The following is a 19,470-nucleotide window of genomic DNA, read 5'->3' as shown; positions in this document are numbered from 1 at the left end:
GAAAATAAGACTGCATAAAATGCATTAGGGCACGCCCCATAACTAAAAAACATAAGCTTGAAATCTGTTTTAAGGAATGTGTTTGAAAAATATATACATATAAAAAAAAAAATAAGACTGCATAAAATACATTAGGGCACGCCTCATAACTAAAAAACATAAGCTTGAAATCCATTTTAAGGACGTGTTTTTCAAACACACTTTAAGAATACAAAAAATGTTTTTAATGTAGAAAAACTCATTGCAAATTGAATTGTTTTCTTAAATGTTTTTAATGTTTGAAGGACACAAATCTATCTTAATTGTTCTTTAAAAAACAAAAACTAGTTTATAAAGTTGTGTTATGTTGTATATCGAATCAATTTTTTTAATGTAAAAAAAATCACAAGAAATTATTTGGCATTGTTATTAAATCTAGCCTAGTAGGTCAATATTAAAACTTTCTAACCTAGCTTCTTTTCAAGGCCATGTTTAAAATTAAATTGAGTGGGAGTTGTTTTGATGTGATTTTATTGACTTGACAAATTTAGAAGTAACTTGGATAACCAATAAAAATCATGATTTAATTTTTTTATAAAAAACTCAAGATAATTGTTTTTTAAATATTGAGATTGTGATATTTTAGATTAATCTAAATTTCATGGCATCCACATTATAAACTCTATTGGACTTAAGAACTTTGTTTTATTTAATTTATTAATTTAATTATATAATAACAAAAATAAATGCTAGTAAAATGAGTATAAATCAACCATAAACTAAATGATAAAATTTTTATTTAAAATTATAATAATTTTATAGAAAGTAAACTAAAATATTAATGAAAATAAATTTAAAATCAAGTAAAAGTTAAAGGAAAAGATTAAAAAAATAAAAATAAAAATAAAAGATGAAAAGAAGAAGAAGAGTCCACTTCCTTCACTATTTATTTAAACGGTAAGGGGATCAATCAAATCAAACAGATAAAGGTATCAAACGACATCAACCAAATCCAAGTGATTATCGGGTTCGAAGACCATCAGCTGAAGTCATTCGGGTTGACCCCTCGAAGTACGAGTGACCAAGTACACAAAAGACAATGACAAGAGAGATGACTTGCATACTGTGGATAGAGGAATCCCATATTTTCCCTTGCCAAACAGCCCCTTTACAAATGGCCAGAAGCACATTACCACCAGTACGCTGCACAGTATCTCTCCCAACCCGGAGGCATCGTCAACGGATGGTAATTGCATGCCTCCAAAGCCCATGACGAATGCCGTCAATTGCAGCAGCAGAATGGTTGTCCCAGGCACAAATATTGGTGAAGCATCGAAGGTGAACCTGCCTTCATCGCCAACATTGCTTGAAGATTGGTCTTTCTGTGTAACTTCAAAAACTGTCCCTGAAATTCTCAAAATCTTCAAGAATACACTTATAACTCCAAATAACCACGCATTTGTTGCATTCATTCTTGCCATCCTTTGGTTGTTCCACCATGCACGGATTGACAATCCAGTTTCAAGGTACTCTAATAGACTGTAAATGACATAACTCAGGAAGAGAGCCACGTGGATATACATGGCTGGCTCGTGGAACTGCGTTCACCCATTTTTAAGTTTTAGAAGAAATAATGCTAAATTGAAGTTCATGGAAAGAACTTAAAGGGAGCATCTAGGTTTATTGCTCACCTTGGGCAGGAAACTGGAGTTGGTGATGATACAATAAGCTGGCAACACTGCATAGCAAATCTCAGGAATAGAGCGTAACCCCCAAATAAGGATCCAGAGATATGCCAAACACTGTCTAAATTGAAGCCTGGCAGTAAGGGTGGCAATAATGGGGTTTCTTTCGCTGATCAATATTTCAAGCAAACCTGTTGCCCACCTCTTTTGTTGGGTCATCGAGATTGGTCCAACCCGTGGAGCACACCCCAGAAAGGCTCGAGGATCCGGCGAGCAAAGAACGGACCTCCATCCCCGTGCATGGATTTTTAATCCAGTGAGGATGTCTTCTGTTGCGGGTCCATATTGCCAACCCACCTGGGATAAAACATGCCATGATCGATCAATCAAATATATACACACACGTACTTGCAAATTTTTTTTATTTTTTTTTAAAGACTAGATTATCAAATAATTGAATATAAGGATACAACTTGAAATTGATACCTCATCGTAATAGTTTACAACGCAGCGTTACACTGCAGCTTGATTAAAAGATTGAAGGCAATAAAAAAATATTCACGCAATATCTAACATTGTTGTTAAACCCTGCTTAACAAGATAATTTAAATTTTTTTGTTAAACCCTGCTTAACAAGATAATTTAAAATTTTTTTTATTTAATTTAAAATTAAAATTAAATTGTATAAGAATTATCTCAACATGTTTTAATTAACTTAATAGCTCTAAAAGCAACCTCAAATAAGTAAAAACATTATTTGACTTTAATTTTTTTTTTCAAGATGATCTTTTTTTTCATATTGAGAAGTGACATATTAAATTGACTTAGATTTTACGGCTTAATCTATCAAATTCATGATTCAAGTGATGAACTTCATTGGAAAAGTTCATGATTCAAGTGATGAACTTCATTGGATTTAAGATTTTTTTTTTTTGTTTTTAAGAAAAACTATTTTTTACTTATGATAACAAAAATAAAAATTTCAAAAGTCGAGTATGAGTCAATTATCAAGATACTTTTTTAACACTACGATAACTTTATATGAAACAAATCAAAATAATTTATGAAGATAAATTCAAAATTAAGCAAATGTTTAAGGATAATATTGAAAAAAAAAATGACAAAAATGAAAAAAAAGGAGGGGGAAATGGAAAAAGAAAAAGCCACATTCTTCCATGTTTATATGAATAATGAAGAAGATGAGTTGACACCCTAAGTAATTATTTAAAATCAAATAAGTCTTCCATTATATATTTAAATATGTAACGAAGAGAACCCTAAATTCTCAAACCAATTAGCAAGTAGAATAATATAAAAGATAAACAAAACCAATCATACAAGAGCATATATATAATTTACATGGCTCAACAACTTACACCTATTTTATAGTTAAGAAAATCAAAGAAATTCATATGAGAAACTATAACAAAGTATCCATTTCACCATCTACTAGTGAACTTACAAGGATTTCCTATAAATTTGTAGACCACAATAACAATATGTTAAATGTTTGGACTAGTGCAGATCATAACATATATAATGCTTCTACTTGCTCTAGCATATATAACACCTAACATGTTTTCCTTCTCTTTATTAGTTTTTGGTTACAAAATTAAAGATAACTTAAAATGGGCTCCAAGTGGAGTGCTCGCTAGCTTGTATTCTTGCATATCCAAAAACTCAAATGCTTTCTCAAGATATTTTATATGTGTTACTTTATATGTGCTAAGTATAACTTGTTAGTGCTGCAGCCAAACTATTCATCTCAACTCACTATCAAACTAATCATTTAAATTGTTGATCTCATGCATGTTTTTAGAGGTAATCAATATCTCATCAATATATAATAATAAATATATAAATGAACCATTTTAGAGATTTTTGAAATAAATATAACTATCATTGTCACTTATCCATGCATAAAAGTATCAAACCTTTTATACCACTATCTTGGTGACCACTTTACATCAAACAAGAACATTTTTAATAAGTACACATAGTCTTCCTTACTTGAAGTAATGAAACCCTTTAACTAATGCATATAGATCATCTATTCTAACTCACCATATAGAAAGATGTTTTAACATCCAACTACTCAAGCTTTAAATTAAACAAAGCAATCATGATAAGTATTGCTCAAATAGAACTATACTTTCTAATTAGAGAGAACACTTTATTATAGTCACCATCTTCTTATTTTTATTTTTTGTAAAGCCTTTAAAAATTAGACGTGCTTTAAACCTTATGGCCTCAACCCTTAGGATTTCATCTTTCCACTTATAAACCCATTATACCTAACAATTGTATGGTATGTGATAGTTTAACAAACTATAATGTTTGATTCTTACAAAGATCATTAGTCTACTCATTCACAACAAGCATCCATTAATAAGATTTTCTTACAAGAAATTGCCTTTTTATAATAATAAAACTTATAATCATTAAGATTCTTTGCAACATTCAAAGAAAAATCAAGTAATCCAGCATAATCATACTTATTTGGTGTTTTTATTTCTCTTTTTTTTCCCCTTCTTACAACAATAATATATGGTTATTTTTCAGGTGCTTTTTTATCACCAATTTTAGCACCACTTCCTCAACAAGCTCAAATGAAATAGCTCCAACTTAAGCTTTTCTTGCCTACTTGTACCTTGGTCTATCTCAACATTAATATTAATGAAACCCTTTTTAATACGAAACACGATAAATGCATTAATGGTCACATCCTTGCTAGTAATGAACTTAAATGACTTAAGATCAACACACCACAATTGATGTACCTTTACCCTGTATGCATAGCCTACAAATATGCATTTCCTCGCTCTTAGGTTAAGTTTATCTTTCTTAACATGAAAATAAACATGATAACCAAATACTCTTACTTTAAATTAATCGGCACAATAACCAAATCATTCTTATATGGAGTTTTCAGCTATATAACTATCAATGAAGATCTATTCACCAACTAACAAGCCATGTTAACTATTTAAGCTTAGATGTCCTTTGAAAATTTAGTTTGCAAAAGCTTCCAATTTGTGAAAGCATGCAACACGCACTTTCTAAGATTGTCCTATTCATATGTTTTGCAACCTCATTTTGCTATGGTGTATTCCTATAAGTGCGATGTCTAATAATTCCTTCATTCTTGCAAAACTTATCAAGCTCACCTAAATAGAATTTCAAACCATTATCAGTTTTTAAGTGCTTGATCTTCATGCTAGTTTGCTTTTTAATCATGGTTTTTCACTGCTTGAAGGTGATAAATACATCACCTTTTCTATTCAAAAATATATTCACACCTTCCTAGAGTAGTCATCAATAAATTTCAATAGATATTATATTGTACATTTTGACATAACTAGAGAAGGACCCTAAATACTAGAATAAACTTAATCTACAACAATGAATAGTCATACTAAATTTCATTATTCACTATTTATCATAAATAAAATACTCATAAAAATCAAATTTACATATTTTCTAACCAAATAGCGAATCTCATTCAATTAACTCTACCATCCCTTTTTTACTTGTATGTTCTAACCATATATGCCATAATTGAATAGAAGCATTATCAAAATCAATCACGGATGGCACACTAGTTGAGTCAATAATTGTTGAATATTAAAGATGGTAAAGGCATTAACCAAGTTTCCTTTTATCATGTTAAGAGCACACTTACAAACCTTTAAAACTCCATCTTTAACAAAATAACCATAATATTGAGAATCAATAAGAAAAAAAGAAAAAAAAATATTTTTTACTTCTGGAACATGTCAAACCTCTAGTATTTCAATAATACCACCATACATCCTAATTTGAATTGTACCCACATCAATAACAAAAATTTCTTTATTGTCTCCTAGTAAAATAGTATCATTAACAACTTCAAAACAATTTATATTATGATAAATGTAAAATATGTAACCTGAATAAAAAATCCACCAATCACCCAAGCTACCAACAGACACAAAGAGAACACTTTTAGTATCATAATTTTTTTTTCCTTTACTAATAAGATTTTTAGCATTAGAGGTTTCCTCCCTTTTATTATGTTTTTGCAAAGTGTCATATTTTATGACATTCAAAGTATTTAATTTTTCTAAACTTCAATTTTGATTTAAACCTGCCTTTACTACCTAAACCTTCATTATTTGTTATACCCTCATAATTAAGCCCTTTACATGATCATTATTATAACTCTCTAACACTTGTATTTTTGAACTTTATAGAGTTTAAGAAAGTTTTGACATCTTTTGAACCAAGACTATCATTTTCATATAACAAAAGTATCAATATAATGATCATAAGATGAAGGTATTGAACATAATAAAATCAAAGCTTGATCCTCATCTTCAACCACAACATCAATATTTTACAAAACTAACTTTATTTAATTCATTAAAATGATCTTTAACAACTATACCTTCTTTAATTGGAAAAGTATATAACTAATGTTTCAGATACAATTGATTTATCATTTGGTCATATAAAAAGTATATAACTAACAAAGTGCATATTTTAATATGTCACATGTTAAAGTCGCTTCTACTATTAAATTTATTTACAACAAACCTTACCTCCAATGTTACTCATGTCACCATCTCAAAAGTCATTTGATAACCCAACAAGTTCTAATATTAGTTTATAGCAGAATCAACTTTAAAATCTTAAATTTATTGACAAGTAGAGAAATATATATAAACACAATCAATTACACAAAAACACACATAAAATTTATATGGTTTGATAATTAATTAGACATGCTTAATGGGTGAGACAATCATAAAAATTCACTATAAAAAAGTAAAAGATTAAAAAGTGTTATAAAATATTGCTTTCATCTAAAATTCTAAAATCCTAAATTACCCATAACACAGTTTTTTCTCTCCTCTTTAGCCACCAAAATGTAGAAAAAAGAAACACTAATAAAATAAGACTTTCCTAAAACATGACAATTTTAGGTTTTTTAAAAACCACTACATGAGTATTTTTTTTTTAACTTGAGCCACAATTTAAGACAACCCAAAATGTAGTATAACTAATCCACTGTACGAAAATCCTAATCATTTATCTGAATTCAAAGGTGCATATTTTACAAGCATGTTCACAATATTCTTGACAGCATTCCGGACATGAGATGAAAAGGGAGAAATTTCCAAAGAGTGAATGGCAATTTTTTAGCAATGAAGCCCTCAATTTGAGTTCACACTTACCTCCTTACCCCAGCTAGTACCATACTCGTAGCCACAGCCAGCGACTTGATGTGCTGCCTCAATTAATTTTGGAAGAATTTCAGGACTCGTATTTGCCTTTCCTTGTAATGCATGAGCAGCTGATCTCACGAACTCCTTTGAGTTGCCAAATACTCTTAGCTGCTCCTTCTCAGTTAAACCACCTTGTTCAGAAAAAAATGAAAAAGCAAAAAAGAAAAAGGAGATTTGTTACACAAACACGAGAAGAGAGGATGTGGTGATAGTTGCAAGAGGAGAGAAAAGAAAATAAAATCTATATACTAAGCATTACCATGAACTGGAGTGAGACTTTCTGCTGGAATTCCTACATCACGGGGACATGAACCATATATGACTTTACGCCTGTGAAAACATCCTGTTCCCCCATAGAAAGGTCCTTGAATGCCAACTATTCCGCTCCCTATATACTAATTAATAATTAAGATATAACCAAAATAGAAAAATGAATTAGTACTAATTTAAACATTGCAATTTAATTAAATATTACTCTCCTCATAAATATAACAATATAAAACCATTATTGCCCAATCTTATTTAAAGATTTAAATTGTTAGATTAATATATATATATTTGTTTTTACATGATATGGTAGCCATAAGAACATTTAAAAATCCAAATCTTTAAATGTTAAAAAATAATAAATTAAAAAATTTATTATATAGTTATTAAATTTAAATCATCCTGACAAGTTGAATTTGAACTAAATTGATCTCATGACTGGACTTATCCGAGTAAGGCAAAAACCTAGAAGAGCAAAAACCTAGCAAAAATTTATATTGACCCGCTAGGTTAACTCGTGATTCGGATGACCTAGCAAAACCTGATTGAAATGTGATTTTTTTTTTAAATGTGGCTTTTCTCCAAGCTAGAGATTTTTTAAAAATATTTTTCTAGTTGGTTATTAATCCTTTTCTAGTTCATTATATAAATACTAGAAGAATATTTTATTTTTTTAATATAAAATTTAAAATTTTTTAGTATATATACTCTATATTCACTAAAAAAAAAGTTATGTTTTTTCAATATGAGATAAAAAATATCTTGATTTAAATACTTCCAACTTAAAAAAATAATATTATAGTATCTTTTTAATGTAGGATAGAATACCTTTTAAAATAATTTTTTAATCTTTATTATTTATAATATATATAGTTTATGTTTACATGAGTTATTTCTTAATTTTTTTATAATAAATATTAAAACTTTAAATTTTTTAAATTTTTTTTAGATTAATTCAAGTGGATACAAATCAACTCATACAATTCTGACGTATTTTTTATTCGAATCAATCCTGGATTGGCTCAATAACTATGAATTATTAATTTAACAACAAAGTATAGAGAAAAGTTCTATAATTAATTTTAATACATACAATTTTGGACGCACTTACTTTGTGCAAAACCTCGAACTGGTTCCCAAATGGATCATCCTTTAGTCCGTCGTAGAAATATTGTGGGCACTGAACAAACCCACTTTCCCTTTCGTTTCTGGAACCAAGCAACAGACACATTGCATGGCAAACAATCTTTGGATTGTTAACAAACATATCGCAGTCTAGGTTTAACATGAATGGGGCATTTGTCATCATTCCAGAGACTCTAGTCTGTTCATCATACAACAAGAAAATTAATTTAATTCTAACAGTATTAAATGATAAAGTTAATTAATAATATTACATGCTGGGGTTTAATATATTGTAAGATGAACTAGTACAATAAAAATACGATCACAATGGAGTGATCCAAACTTTTGAGACGTTCCAATTTCTTACGTATATAAACTAGAAAATTAACCAAAAAAAAGGATGAAAATCCAAAAAAAAAAAACAGTAAGTACAATAATAAAATTAGAAAAATAATGTGCTGGAATTTTTTTAATTAAAAAATAATCTAAGTGCATAAATTTATTATTGCCTATCTTTTACTTTTTCTTTTTTCATAAAAAATAATAATTATTTTTATTAGTATATTTATAAATAAATTTTATTATCAAGTTAATTTCATTGATAAAGCTAATAGTAAAAATTATGTCATTATTTTTTTTTTCATTGTAATTCCCTTAATATACAATAATTCAATTGAATGTTTTCATTGTTGTTTGTTAAAATATATAAAGATGAGGAATAAGTTAAAATTCACCATAATTTATAGATAAAAAAAATTAGTGTCAGTTCCTCATTGTATTTGTCAAATTTTAATAATAATAATAATAATAATATATTTTTAAAAAATAAAAGCCAACCTCGAATGCAGAACTTCCTTGAAAAGGGAGATTTATTCACGTGAGGGGATCAAGAATTTGATTAAGAGTTTGTGTAGCTATATTTTTATTAATAAAAACAATACTATGTACTATACTTTACAGTGCAGAACAGTTTTTGACTTACAAGCACGTTCATTGCACCTGCTTTATAATGATGTGGATGCTGTGGCCTCTTCTCTCTTGATATGTAAATCAAATGCGGTAACTCATCCGAAATGCCGGCCTTATTCTCCCACACAACCTGCAGAACGTTTGTCAAGACTATCGGCAAGTTCAAAATATTTGTGAAATCTTATAGAAAAACACAAAATTACTATGTAAAAGAGCATCATCATATATAATTACAAGGCACCAAGGAACAAGAATATTTGTAATAACAATAAGGAGTGACTTCACCTTGATTATAGTTGGATGGTTTTTGCGCTCTATATTTGAGAAGGCAGCAAAATCACCACTTAGATTCCTCTCGATGGATTTCTTGTCTGCATCGTTAATCTTGGAGGCAAGCTCCTCGTACTCATCCTAACAAACATGGAAACAACACTAGTTTTTACATCCTACCAAGCTCCTCGTCGTTAATACATGATACTCGAGCAAAAAAAGAAAAGAAAAGAAAACCTTGACGCAAAGTTGACGAATTACAGATAATTAATTAATTCCCGAGTTGAAATTACCTTCATCTTGTTGTATTCTTGCTGGAATTCCGAGGAATTGTTTAGAGGTACCTCACTAGAAAAGTATCTGAAAGGAGCTCTAGCCTGAATATTATGCTTCTTGCAAAAGGGAGCCCAATGCTTGGCAAACTTGGATGCTTCAACAAGAGAATAGTAGGTGATAGGGGAGGAGCCGTCATCCGATACATAGCAGGCTAGTTTATCGGCTGGGTAGTCGACCGCCAATAAGGATATGACAGTGTTTACAGTGAGTATCGGCGGTTCTAGCACCGGGTCTGCTGTTGTAACAAATATATCCACAGGAGGCAGCTCTTGTGTCCTATTAATCGGTGAAGGAAAAACATTTGACAACAACAAAGTTCAGAACATGAGGTTAGGTATATGCATGAAAGGAAGCGATTCAAACGAATCAATTCTTATTTTATTATAATAAAAAATTGCGCGGTACTGTTTATACAGGAAAAGGAGTGTTACTTTTGTGAAAGGCGTTCTGGGTATGTTTTGTACTCCACTGGATTCCATTTGCTACTGACAGTGACAAACCAAGTGAAGGTAAAACATGTCTCGCAAAGGAGAGCGAGAAGCCAAGCAAATCCATGGTTGCTGATATAGAGGAGACGATAAACAAGGAGAGATATGAGAAGAACCAAGATCGTAATATCAAAGGCTCTATGAATAGGGTATTTAAGATCAACTTTGTCATATAAATTAGGAGGGGAGTTTGTATTGGCCATTGAAGATAGAGCCTTGAGCTTGAGCTGCAGCTTTAGCTAGAGCTAGGATGATAGACTTGTTGCGTTTCGGTATAATGTAATATGTACACACATTGTAGAGCGCGTAACCATCGATGTATATGGTTGTGATTATTTATTTATTTATTTATCAATATCTTGCAGCTCTGACCATGGGTTTTAAATGATTGGCGATGAAAACACGTCGTCCTACTCGGAGAAGAACAAAAATAAAAAACGGTACTTGGTTGCATTATTGATGGTGTCAGTTTTTTTTTTTATTATTATTATTAGGAGAAAGTGAAGTTATAATATTTATTGCAAGTTTTTTATTGATAAATAAAGAATTGTTTCGATCAATTTATATATGAGATTATATTTTATTTTCCAACAATTTTAAAACCAATCTTTCTACATCAATCTTGTATATTTAGCATAATATTATTTTAACATCGATTTTAAAATTTGAATAACGTTTTTTAAATTAACATTTTTCCTCAACTATCAAGTTAGCTGATACAATAAAAAAACAAAGGGATCCCATTTGAAATTCGAATGAACATAATAGTAGTTTTGAATACTATAAATTTATTAGTTTTGTTCATATAATTTTTTATCGGTATTTACTTTCATAATTCATTGCAAAAATCCTTACCAATAATTCATGGTTTCTTAGTGAGTCTAGCTATAATACATTTACTAATAGATTTATAAATGGATAAAACACACCTAAAAAAATCTACCAACTTCATTTCATCAATAAATTCATTCATAAATTTAATATATTACTAATAAGACAACCATATGTAATTCCATTAGTATTTTTATTTTTTCATTGATATATTCATCGACAAATATAACTTATTATTAATAGAATATCATTTGTAATTTTGTTTGAGTTGACAATGATAATAACATTTGCAGTAATTATTTTCCAACTTTTTAAAATATACTAGAGGAAGTTCTATTGGTAACCTCGTCAGTAATAATTTAATTTTTTTTAAATATTGAACATAATTAGAAAAATAATTAAAATATATTAAAACTAAAAAAATCAAATATATAAAAAGAAATTAAAATAATATAAAAATTAAATATTTATTATAAATTTAAACATTTTTAGGTTCAAATACAATAAATTTAAAATAGAGATGACGCTAGAGGAGGAGGGAACTAGTCATTGCTGGGATTGTAGGGCCATTAAAGAGAAACATATGGATCACGCATATGTGAATCTCTTCTTAATTACCACTCAGTGAAGTTCTTCATAATCTGCGGTGAATAGTTTATATTTTTCATTAAAATGAGTTGTTTGATCCTGTGTTTGTTGGTCTAATGTTGCCGTAAACTCTAGAGTCTTAGTACTTGGAGCCGATTGCAAGAATCCAATAGTTAAAATCCAACAAGTCGTCCATAAGTTTTCTATCATAATGTTAAAGAGTCTGTATACCTGATTTCTATCAAGCGCACCAAACAATCCTCCCTCCAACTACAAATTTGGATTGATATCTAGATGGATTGAAGGATTGTTCCTGTATCTCCTCTTCAAACGGCTGTTCTATATATCATGAAAAGAAAAAAAAATTTATCAATTTAAAGGAAATTATATTGTAATAAAAAAATTATTGAAAACCAATATACCATAAAGTGTTGAGCTCAAACTATTCATGAACTCTTGCACCCTTTTTTTGACAATTATCACTCTACACATGTGTTTCAACAAAAACTCCATCGAGCTTGGCTTGCATCCATAAACCATAACTTGCAAGATAAAAATATTTTCACTTAAATATATTTTAAAAAATAACAAATAAAAAATAGATTTAATAAAAAAAAATCTTACCATTTGTTTTCCATGTGAAACAAATAAAATGGAGTTGCTAGTGTGCGTGGTAATGGAATCAGGAACATGTCAATACTAGTTCTTTGCAATAGATTGTAATCATTGTGTAAGCATGCAGATTTTGTATGTTGAATGTATTCCAACCATATAGCCTCTAAGATATATGACAGCCTAAAATCCTTTCAAACCACCATGTCATTCTAGTCTAGAGTTCATTTTCTCTCATATATTTGTTTTATATTCTTTTAAATCTTGTGCAAAAATCATGAAACTTATATGATATCAATAAATTATCTGTTACTAAATGAAAAATAAAATTTCAATATTAAAAAAAATTATTCTAATTTTGATCTAATGTAGTTGCAACATAATTATCTTATATGATCCTCGCAATATTATCATTAGCTCTCTCCTATTCAAAATTTTCCTTATAGTAAAAATTTATAAAACAAAACTTTTAGTAATTTCAATAAACTAACTGAATTAACATAATACAAAAATATTTAAGTTAATATTGACCTTAAACTTTGAAAACCATGTATCGACTTGCGGTTTCCATTCAGGATATTTGCAAACATGGCTTCATTGAAACAATGAAATTTCCATCTCTGATTTAAAGGCCAATGTTGTTGTACTCGCAGCCTCAATTTCTATAAATGTAAAATTACATTCGTTAAATAAAATTAATTTTTTAAAAAATTATTAAACATGTTGTGAAAGTAAAAAAAAAAAATACATTGAAAAGTTGTCATTCCACTGAACCTCATACTTACGAGTAAATGAATTTCAATATGAAGTAACTCCTTTAATATTGCAAGATTGAACTCAACGAACCAATGTTGTGAGTCGATGTTTGTGTCTTAGGTTCCTCTTCTTTGTTAGAACCTAATGATTTGTGATCATCAGTATTGTTGCTAGAAGAATTAACAGTGATTATGTCTTTGCGATGTGCAATAAACTTTTCCCTAGGCATCTACCCAAATTAACATAAAAAATTAATGATTTTTATTTTAAAAAAACATTTAGCAACACCTCCCCTACACGAGAGGCTACCTAAAATCTTTAAACCTAGAAATACATAATATATATGCCACAAACCAGTTGATTTTATCCAATTTCTTCCAACAAATTAGAATAATTTAATTTCACACAAAATTCTCATTTTCCAAATGGCAATATATATAGTCCTAATTTTACAACAACAAAAAAAACTAAATTTTAAAAAATTCAAAATAATAATTAAAATTAATCCAACACATTTAATTGAAATTGAACAACATAATTAAAAAAACATAACTAAAATTCACCAATATAATGAAAACATTATTTCAATAACAACTAAATTCAACACAATTTTTTCCAAATGGTAATATTTGTGATCCTAAATTAAAATAAAAAATTATAAATGAAATAAAATAATAACTAAAATTCCATAAAATAATGCAACATATTTCAATAAAAATAAAATTTAACACAACTATTAATTCATAAAATTAGTAAGAACTCAAAATTGAACAAAAATAATAACTTAAAAGAATAATGCAAAAAAAAACACAAATAAAGAAGAAAAAGGAATGAAAAATTCTTTGCTTTTTGAATGGAAAAAAACCAAAGAAATGAAAAGGGATAAACCAAAAAGAAAAAGAAAAATAAAAAAATAAAGAGAAACAATATACCTATGATGAGAACATAATATGATGCTTGATGAGAAGAGAAAAATAACATGAATTGTGGAGAGAGAGCATAAAAGAGAATATAAAAGAGGAGAAGAGAGAGTAAGTAAGGAAAAGAATGAAGAAGATGAAGCCCCGTCTGTTATGCTTATGGTATGTTATATTAGGTTTTGTCAATGAAATGATCGAAATAATATTAAATATCAATATCTTTAAGATTTTTTTCAATGATTTTGTTTGTGAAGTCAAGTTGAACATTTCATTTAGCATAAAGATTTTCAAAAACCCTTCAAATACAATCAACATATTATTGACGACTTTTCATTTTATTAGTAATGTTATTGGTAAAAGAGTAAACAATTAACAATAAAAAAAAGCATTTGTTCGCGAAGAAAGCTTTAATTATCAGTGTCTTGAGAAGTGAACAATGTCAGGCTGAAAGGAAACAGTTCTCATAATCTTTAGGATATATCAACAAAAACATTATGCTAGTATACTCATGTATAATGAACACCTTGAACGGTGCTAGGGAGAAGGGGAACAATTCTCATTACCACTAGAATATATCGATGGACACGTGCCATCAGAGTAAAAATAATGTCTAATGCCAGACTAGATCTATATTCCTTATTTATCAATCTTGTAAATACTTAAACTCAAAGTTGAATGCACAACATAATAACACACCAGTTCATTTAACAATAAAAAAAATATTTACTTGTCATTGAATAATAAATTAACTTTATTGTCATTACATTGAAGTGAATTTCATTCATAAATGTTACATTATAGTTTATGGAATTACATATTTGTGTTTTGCAAATTAATCAAAATTGTCTTATTGTTCATCATTTAACTTGTCCTTTCTAAAGTTGAAAGACATTATCTCCCACAGTTAATTAATTATTCCCATCCTAAACAATATTGAAGCAACCTCTCAGTTTGATTTTCACTATGAATAATTAATCAATTATTGAACAATCATTTCTAAATGAGGAAGTATGTGTGTAATAAACTTTCTAATATTGTATAATGAAAACAAAGACATCGTCAAACCAATAATATGTTGTGGAGTCTAGCTTTTGAATTAATTTTAACCAAACCATGCTAGGGATCTACTCTGATTTCTCCATCAATGGTGTTATACCAATAATATTTGAATGAAAATACTATATTTTGTTTGTTATAATATTACAATGCAATTACCTCTTTTAACTTCCCATAATAGTCAACTTCAAACTCATTAGAAGTTGATCCCTTAACATAAACCCTATTGTTATATGTCTTTTTACCCTGCGTATATTATTTAGTATGAAACACATGTCTATTAATGAAATGCTTTATAGTACTTTTTATTTTTTTCAAGACCCAAACTTAGTAAAGACAAAGTAACACTAACATTCACTGACAATTGATAAACCTTGTTTATGAAGTACAACCATGAACATTTAATAAGAAATGTGTAATGAAATTAAGTATCATGAGTTATAAGAATAACTAAACAATACTTATATTTGTTTTGAACCACTTTTAAAAGTTGTTCATATTGTAATTGAAAGATTTAAGATTTAGTTAGTTATAAATTTTAGGATAGTAAATATTGATGATGTTGATAAATTGCTAAAAAATAATGACATGTTAAATAATATACTTACTAAATCAAAAATCCAAGTTCATTGTAGTTATAACATATAATTATATGCAATTATATACTCGTCTGAATTATATTTTAGATAAATATATTCCTCTTATAATATTTTTTTAGTATGGGTCGTTCAAGATGGGAGAATATTAACAAATTTTCACTCAAATGCAGTTTTCCTACCAACATTAAGCTTTAAAACACAATTGATGATTGTTCTTAGTTAAGGCTTGAAATATTATGAGATAAGATATTTGTTAGTATGAATGCCTTATTATTTTCACATAGTATAGATATGCTAGTTTCTCATGTGTGACCCAACTAGAAACCATTCCATAAGTAGAAAAATCATTCATAGTCCACATTAAACTACCTTCATAGAAAATTATGTTTCCTCGATTCATCATTAGTCAAAAACTCGAATGATCACAAGTGTTTCAACTCATCAATAAATGATTGAAGATAAACATCTATATTCTGACCTAAACTATTAGGACCACATATGACTGTAGATAAGAACAAAAACTATAACCTCATACACATCCTTGATGAAATCTTATAAATCATGAGTATCACCAATTAACAAGAATAAAGAGTAATAAATAACCTGAATGGGTTGAATTCATATATATATAACCCAAGATATATGTTTCTAGTCTTCATTGAAAACTGAGGATGTACATTGTTAAAGTGTTTCTAGGCTTCACCATTGAAAAGGTGCATAATCACTCCATCTATGATATCATGTGATTGATACCATATCATATGCTCAACAATCTTTAGTGACATGAATAACCTATATAGTCTAGGTGTGATTGAGAAGTATCTAAGTTTTTTTTTACTACAAGAGTTCTGGGTTTATAACAAGACTATCCATACATTTTGCACTCGATCAACTTTATATTTTTAGTATAACATCTAGAAGTTTGGACACACGTCAATTTTCTAGTAACCTAGACCAAGGGGTTTCATTATAAACATAATAGCATAAAAGTTCTCTTTTAGCCTGTTCCATTCAGGTAAAAGTTTTCTCATCCATTTGAGAATTCTATCATAATCAACCTCACTCAACCCATGATCTGAGTTAAAGGTGAACACTTATGCAAAAATTAATAATTTTCCATTATTTATGCAACCATCCCATAATGGTTTGTTATAATATTTTAAAATATCAAAAAACCTGATCGTACCTACATTAGATTTTTCATCTATGATTGGACATGGATCGACATGACCCTGATTCATTATCATTGCAACTATAACAATATTTCCATAAGGATTACTAATATCATCAACATCTCCATGTTGTTGCCAACACTAGAAGTTGTCCCAACCATCCTTTCTACTATGGTATCTTAAAGAACATATGGTTCTTTATATGCATACCAATATAAGTATTTCTATGAAGCCTTTTTGTAAGGACATCTAATACTACTTCCACTAATATTTCTCATATTAAAAAGTGAGTAATTCAAAAAATCAATAGTAAAAAACAAGCATATATATTCTAAGTAATTCAAAAAATCAATGGTAGAAAACAAACATCTATATTCTAACATAAACTATTAGGATTAGGTATGACCATATATAAAAATAAAAACTATAGCCTCATACACATCCCTGGTGGCAACTTATAAACCATGAGGATCACCAACTAACAAGAATAAGGAGTAATAAATGACTTGAATGGATTGAATTTATATGTATAAAACCTAAGACATATATTCCTAGTCTTCACTAAAAACTGAAGATTCATATTGTTAAATTGTTTCCACATTTTACCATTGAAAAGGTGTATCATCACTCCATCTAGAATATTATATGATTGGTACCATGTTATATTGATTGGCATTTAAAAATGCATTTTTATTAAGGTTTTATATCATTATTTTGCACTTGAAGTATCAATAACTCCTTAAGTAATACATGTTTTATAATAACATATCTAATAATATAAGATACCTTTAATTTATGGTAAATGTTCATTTTAAATGCAGCCCTATCACATAAATAAAAGGATTGATTGATGAGTTTAAAAACTGAAATTGAAAGGATAAAGAGATGACCAAACTTAGAAAAGAGATGCTGGTGTAGTTCAAACCAAAATACTATTCAGTAATTGAGTCATATCTGGAGCTGTAGATCTCAAATTTAAGTCTACTTTATATGGATGGAAAGGAAAGACATAGGCCTATAACTTTCATAGGAGCTCAAAATTTAAAAAGACCATTTTTTAGTCCAAATTATAGCAAAAACAAAGAAATCTAAATCTATTATGCAGTTTAAATATTATTTAGTGTTAGCCTATATCTAGAGTTCTAGAAGTCCAAATGACCTTTATTTTATTTTTTTCTGGAAAGCTGAGATAATTTTCTACAACTTTCATGTTTTCAAGTTGTTCCAATTCTAACGTTATCAATGATATTTTAGGTAGACAAGAGAAGATAAAAATTGTCATCAAGTCAAAAGTTGGCCACCCATTCATTAATTAATCATCAAATCAATAGTTCCCAATTTTGGCCTATAAAAGGAGTCATTTACCATGCATTTAGACATCTTCGTTTTCAAATCAAGATCATGCTCTTACCTTTTTTTTTTGTATTTTTATAATGCTTGAGTTTTATTTTTATTAATATATTGTTTATGCCTTTCAATTCTTTTCATTTTCTTAGTTAACTTTTATCTTATTTATGTTCTTATTTTATTTTTATTTTTTTCATTATAATTAGTTAAGTTTATTATGTCAAAGTGAAAAGGTTACACTAATTGTGTAAAAATAAGTATAGTGTAAACTTAATATAGACTTTAATGTTTGATGCTAACATGTTTTGTATTTATTATCTTATTCACTGTTCAATACTTTACTTGTTAAATGACTAATCTAGATTTATGTTGTATAACACTTGGTACAACAAATACTTGGCACTCTCATAGCCCATACTATATGGTATAATCGACACCTGAACTATAAAAGGAACTTGATTTGTTGTTAGCATAAGTTACAATCAGGAATACCTAACAATATTTACAAGTATTAGCATTAATCAAATAAGATAACTAATGTAACATGTTAACAATTTATAATATGATTAGAACCTCTTTTGTGTGTGGTTTTCAATTAAATAATAAGAGTTTATACTATACTTGATTGACATACCATTAGTACATCCTCTAACCTTGACATTTATTGTTATCATTATTTAATCCTTACATTAATCTTCTGTCTTAAAGTTCTCATCACCTTCTTCTTCTTCTTCATTATTATTATTACTATGATTATTATTATTACTACTATTATTACTACTATTAGTATTATTGTTGTTATTATTGTTGTTGTATTATTGTTATCTATAATTTATACAATTAACCTCCCTATAGTTCGACTCCAGTTTTATCAAGTTATTTATTACTTCGACATTCCTACACTTGGAAGAAGACATCAATTATTTGGTCATGTCACTACAACCCTTGGGGACAACTCATCAATTATTGTATTAGCTAAAAATCCAGTTTTTTATGACAAAAGTAAACACATTGACATAAGATTTTATTATCTAAGAGATTGCATTACAGACAAGAAAGTTGAAGTCAAGTATATGAAGACTTAAGACCAAGTAGCAGATGTTTTCACAAAACCACTCAAATATGATATTTTTGCAAAGATGAGAGATATGTTAGGAGTTATGAAAAATGATAACAATTGATATTAAGGGGTAGTGTTGAAAT

The 19,470-nt window shown here is 28.5% G+C and overlaps 1 protein-coding gene across 1 annotated transcript; it reads right to left on the bottom strand.

The window, feature by feature from the left end:
* Positions 1–887: 887 nt before the first annotated feature.
* LOC105112951 (cellulose synthase-like protein H1) lies at positions 888–10,685 on the bottom strand. Its single transcript, XM_011008880.1, has 9 exons — positions 10,330–10,685; positions 9,856–10,174; positions 9,578–9,703; positions 9,306–9,422; positions 8,310–8,522; positions 7,191–7,326; positions 6,881–7,062; positions 1,671–2,021; positions 888–1,577 (listed from the first exon to the last, which is right to left on the bottom strand). The coding sequence occupies exons 1-9, from the start codon at positions 10,587–10,589 to the stop codon at positions 1,029–1,031; spliced, it is 2,253 nt and encodes a 750-aa protein (XP_011007182.1). The 5' UTR covers positions 10,590–10,685; the 3' UTR covers positions 888–1,028.
* Positions 10,686–19,470: the final 8,785 nt, after the last annotated feature.

This window comes from Populus euphratica, unplaced genomic scaffold (genome assembly GCF_000495115.2).
Source record: "Populus euphratica unplaced genomic scaffold, PopEup_1.0 scaffold380.1, whole genome shotgun sequence".
NCBI classification, from domain to species: domain Eukaryota; kingdom Viridiplantae; phylum Streptophyta; class Magnoliopsida; order Malpighiales; family Salicaceae; genus Populus; species Populus euphratica.
The sequence above is the reverse complement of the archived record's forward strand: the minus strand, read 5'-3'. Positions and strand labels throughout refer to the sequence as shown.

Excerpts from the sequence above, each read along its gene's own strand:
- LOC105112951 (XM_011008880.1), bottom strand. The coding sequence starts at position 10,589 with ATGGCCAATACAAACTCCCCTCCTAATTTATATGACAAAGTTGATCTT. Across the intron at positions 8,523-9,305 it reads CAGGTGCAATGAACGTGCTT|ACTAGAGTCTCTGGAATGAT; the intron begins GTAAGTCAAAAA and ends TATGATGAACAG. Across the intron at positions 7,327-8,309 it reads AGTTCGAGGTTTTGCACAAA|TATATAGGGAGCGGAATAGT; the intron begins GTAAGTGCGTCC and ends ATTATTAATTAG.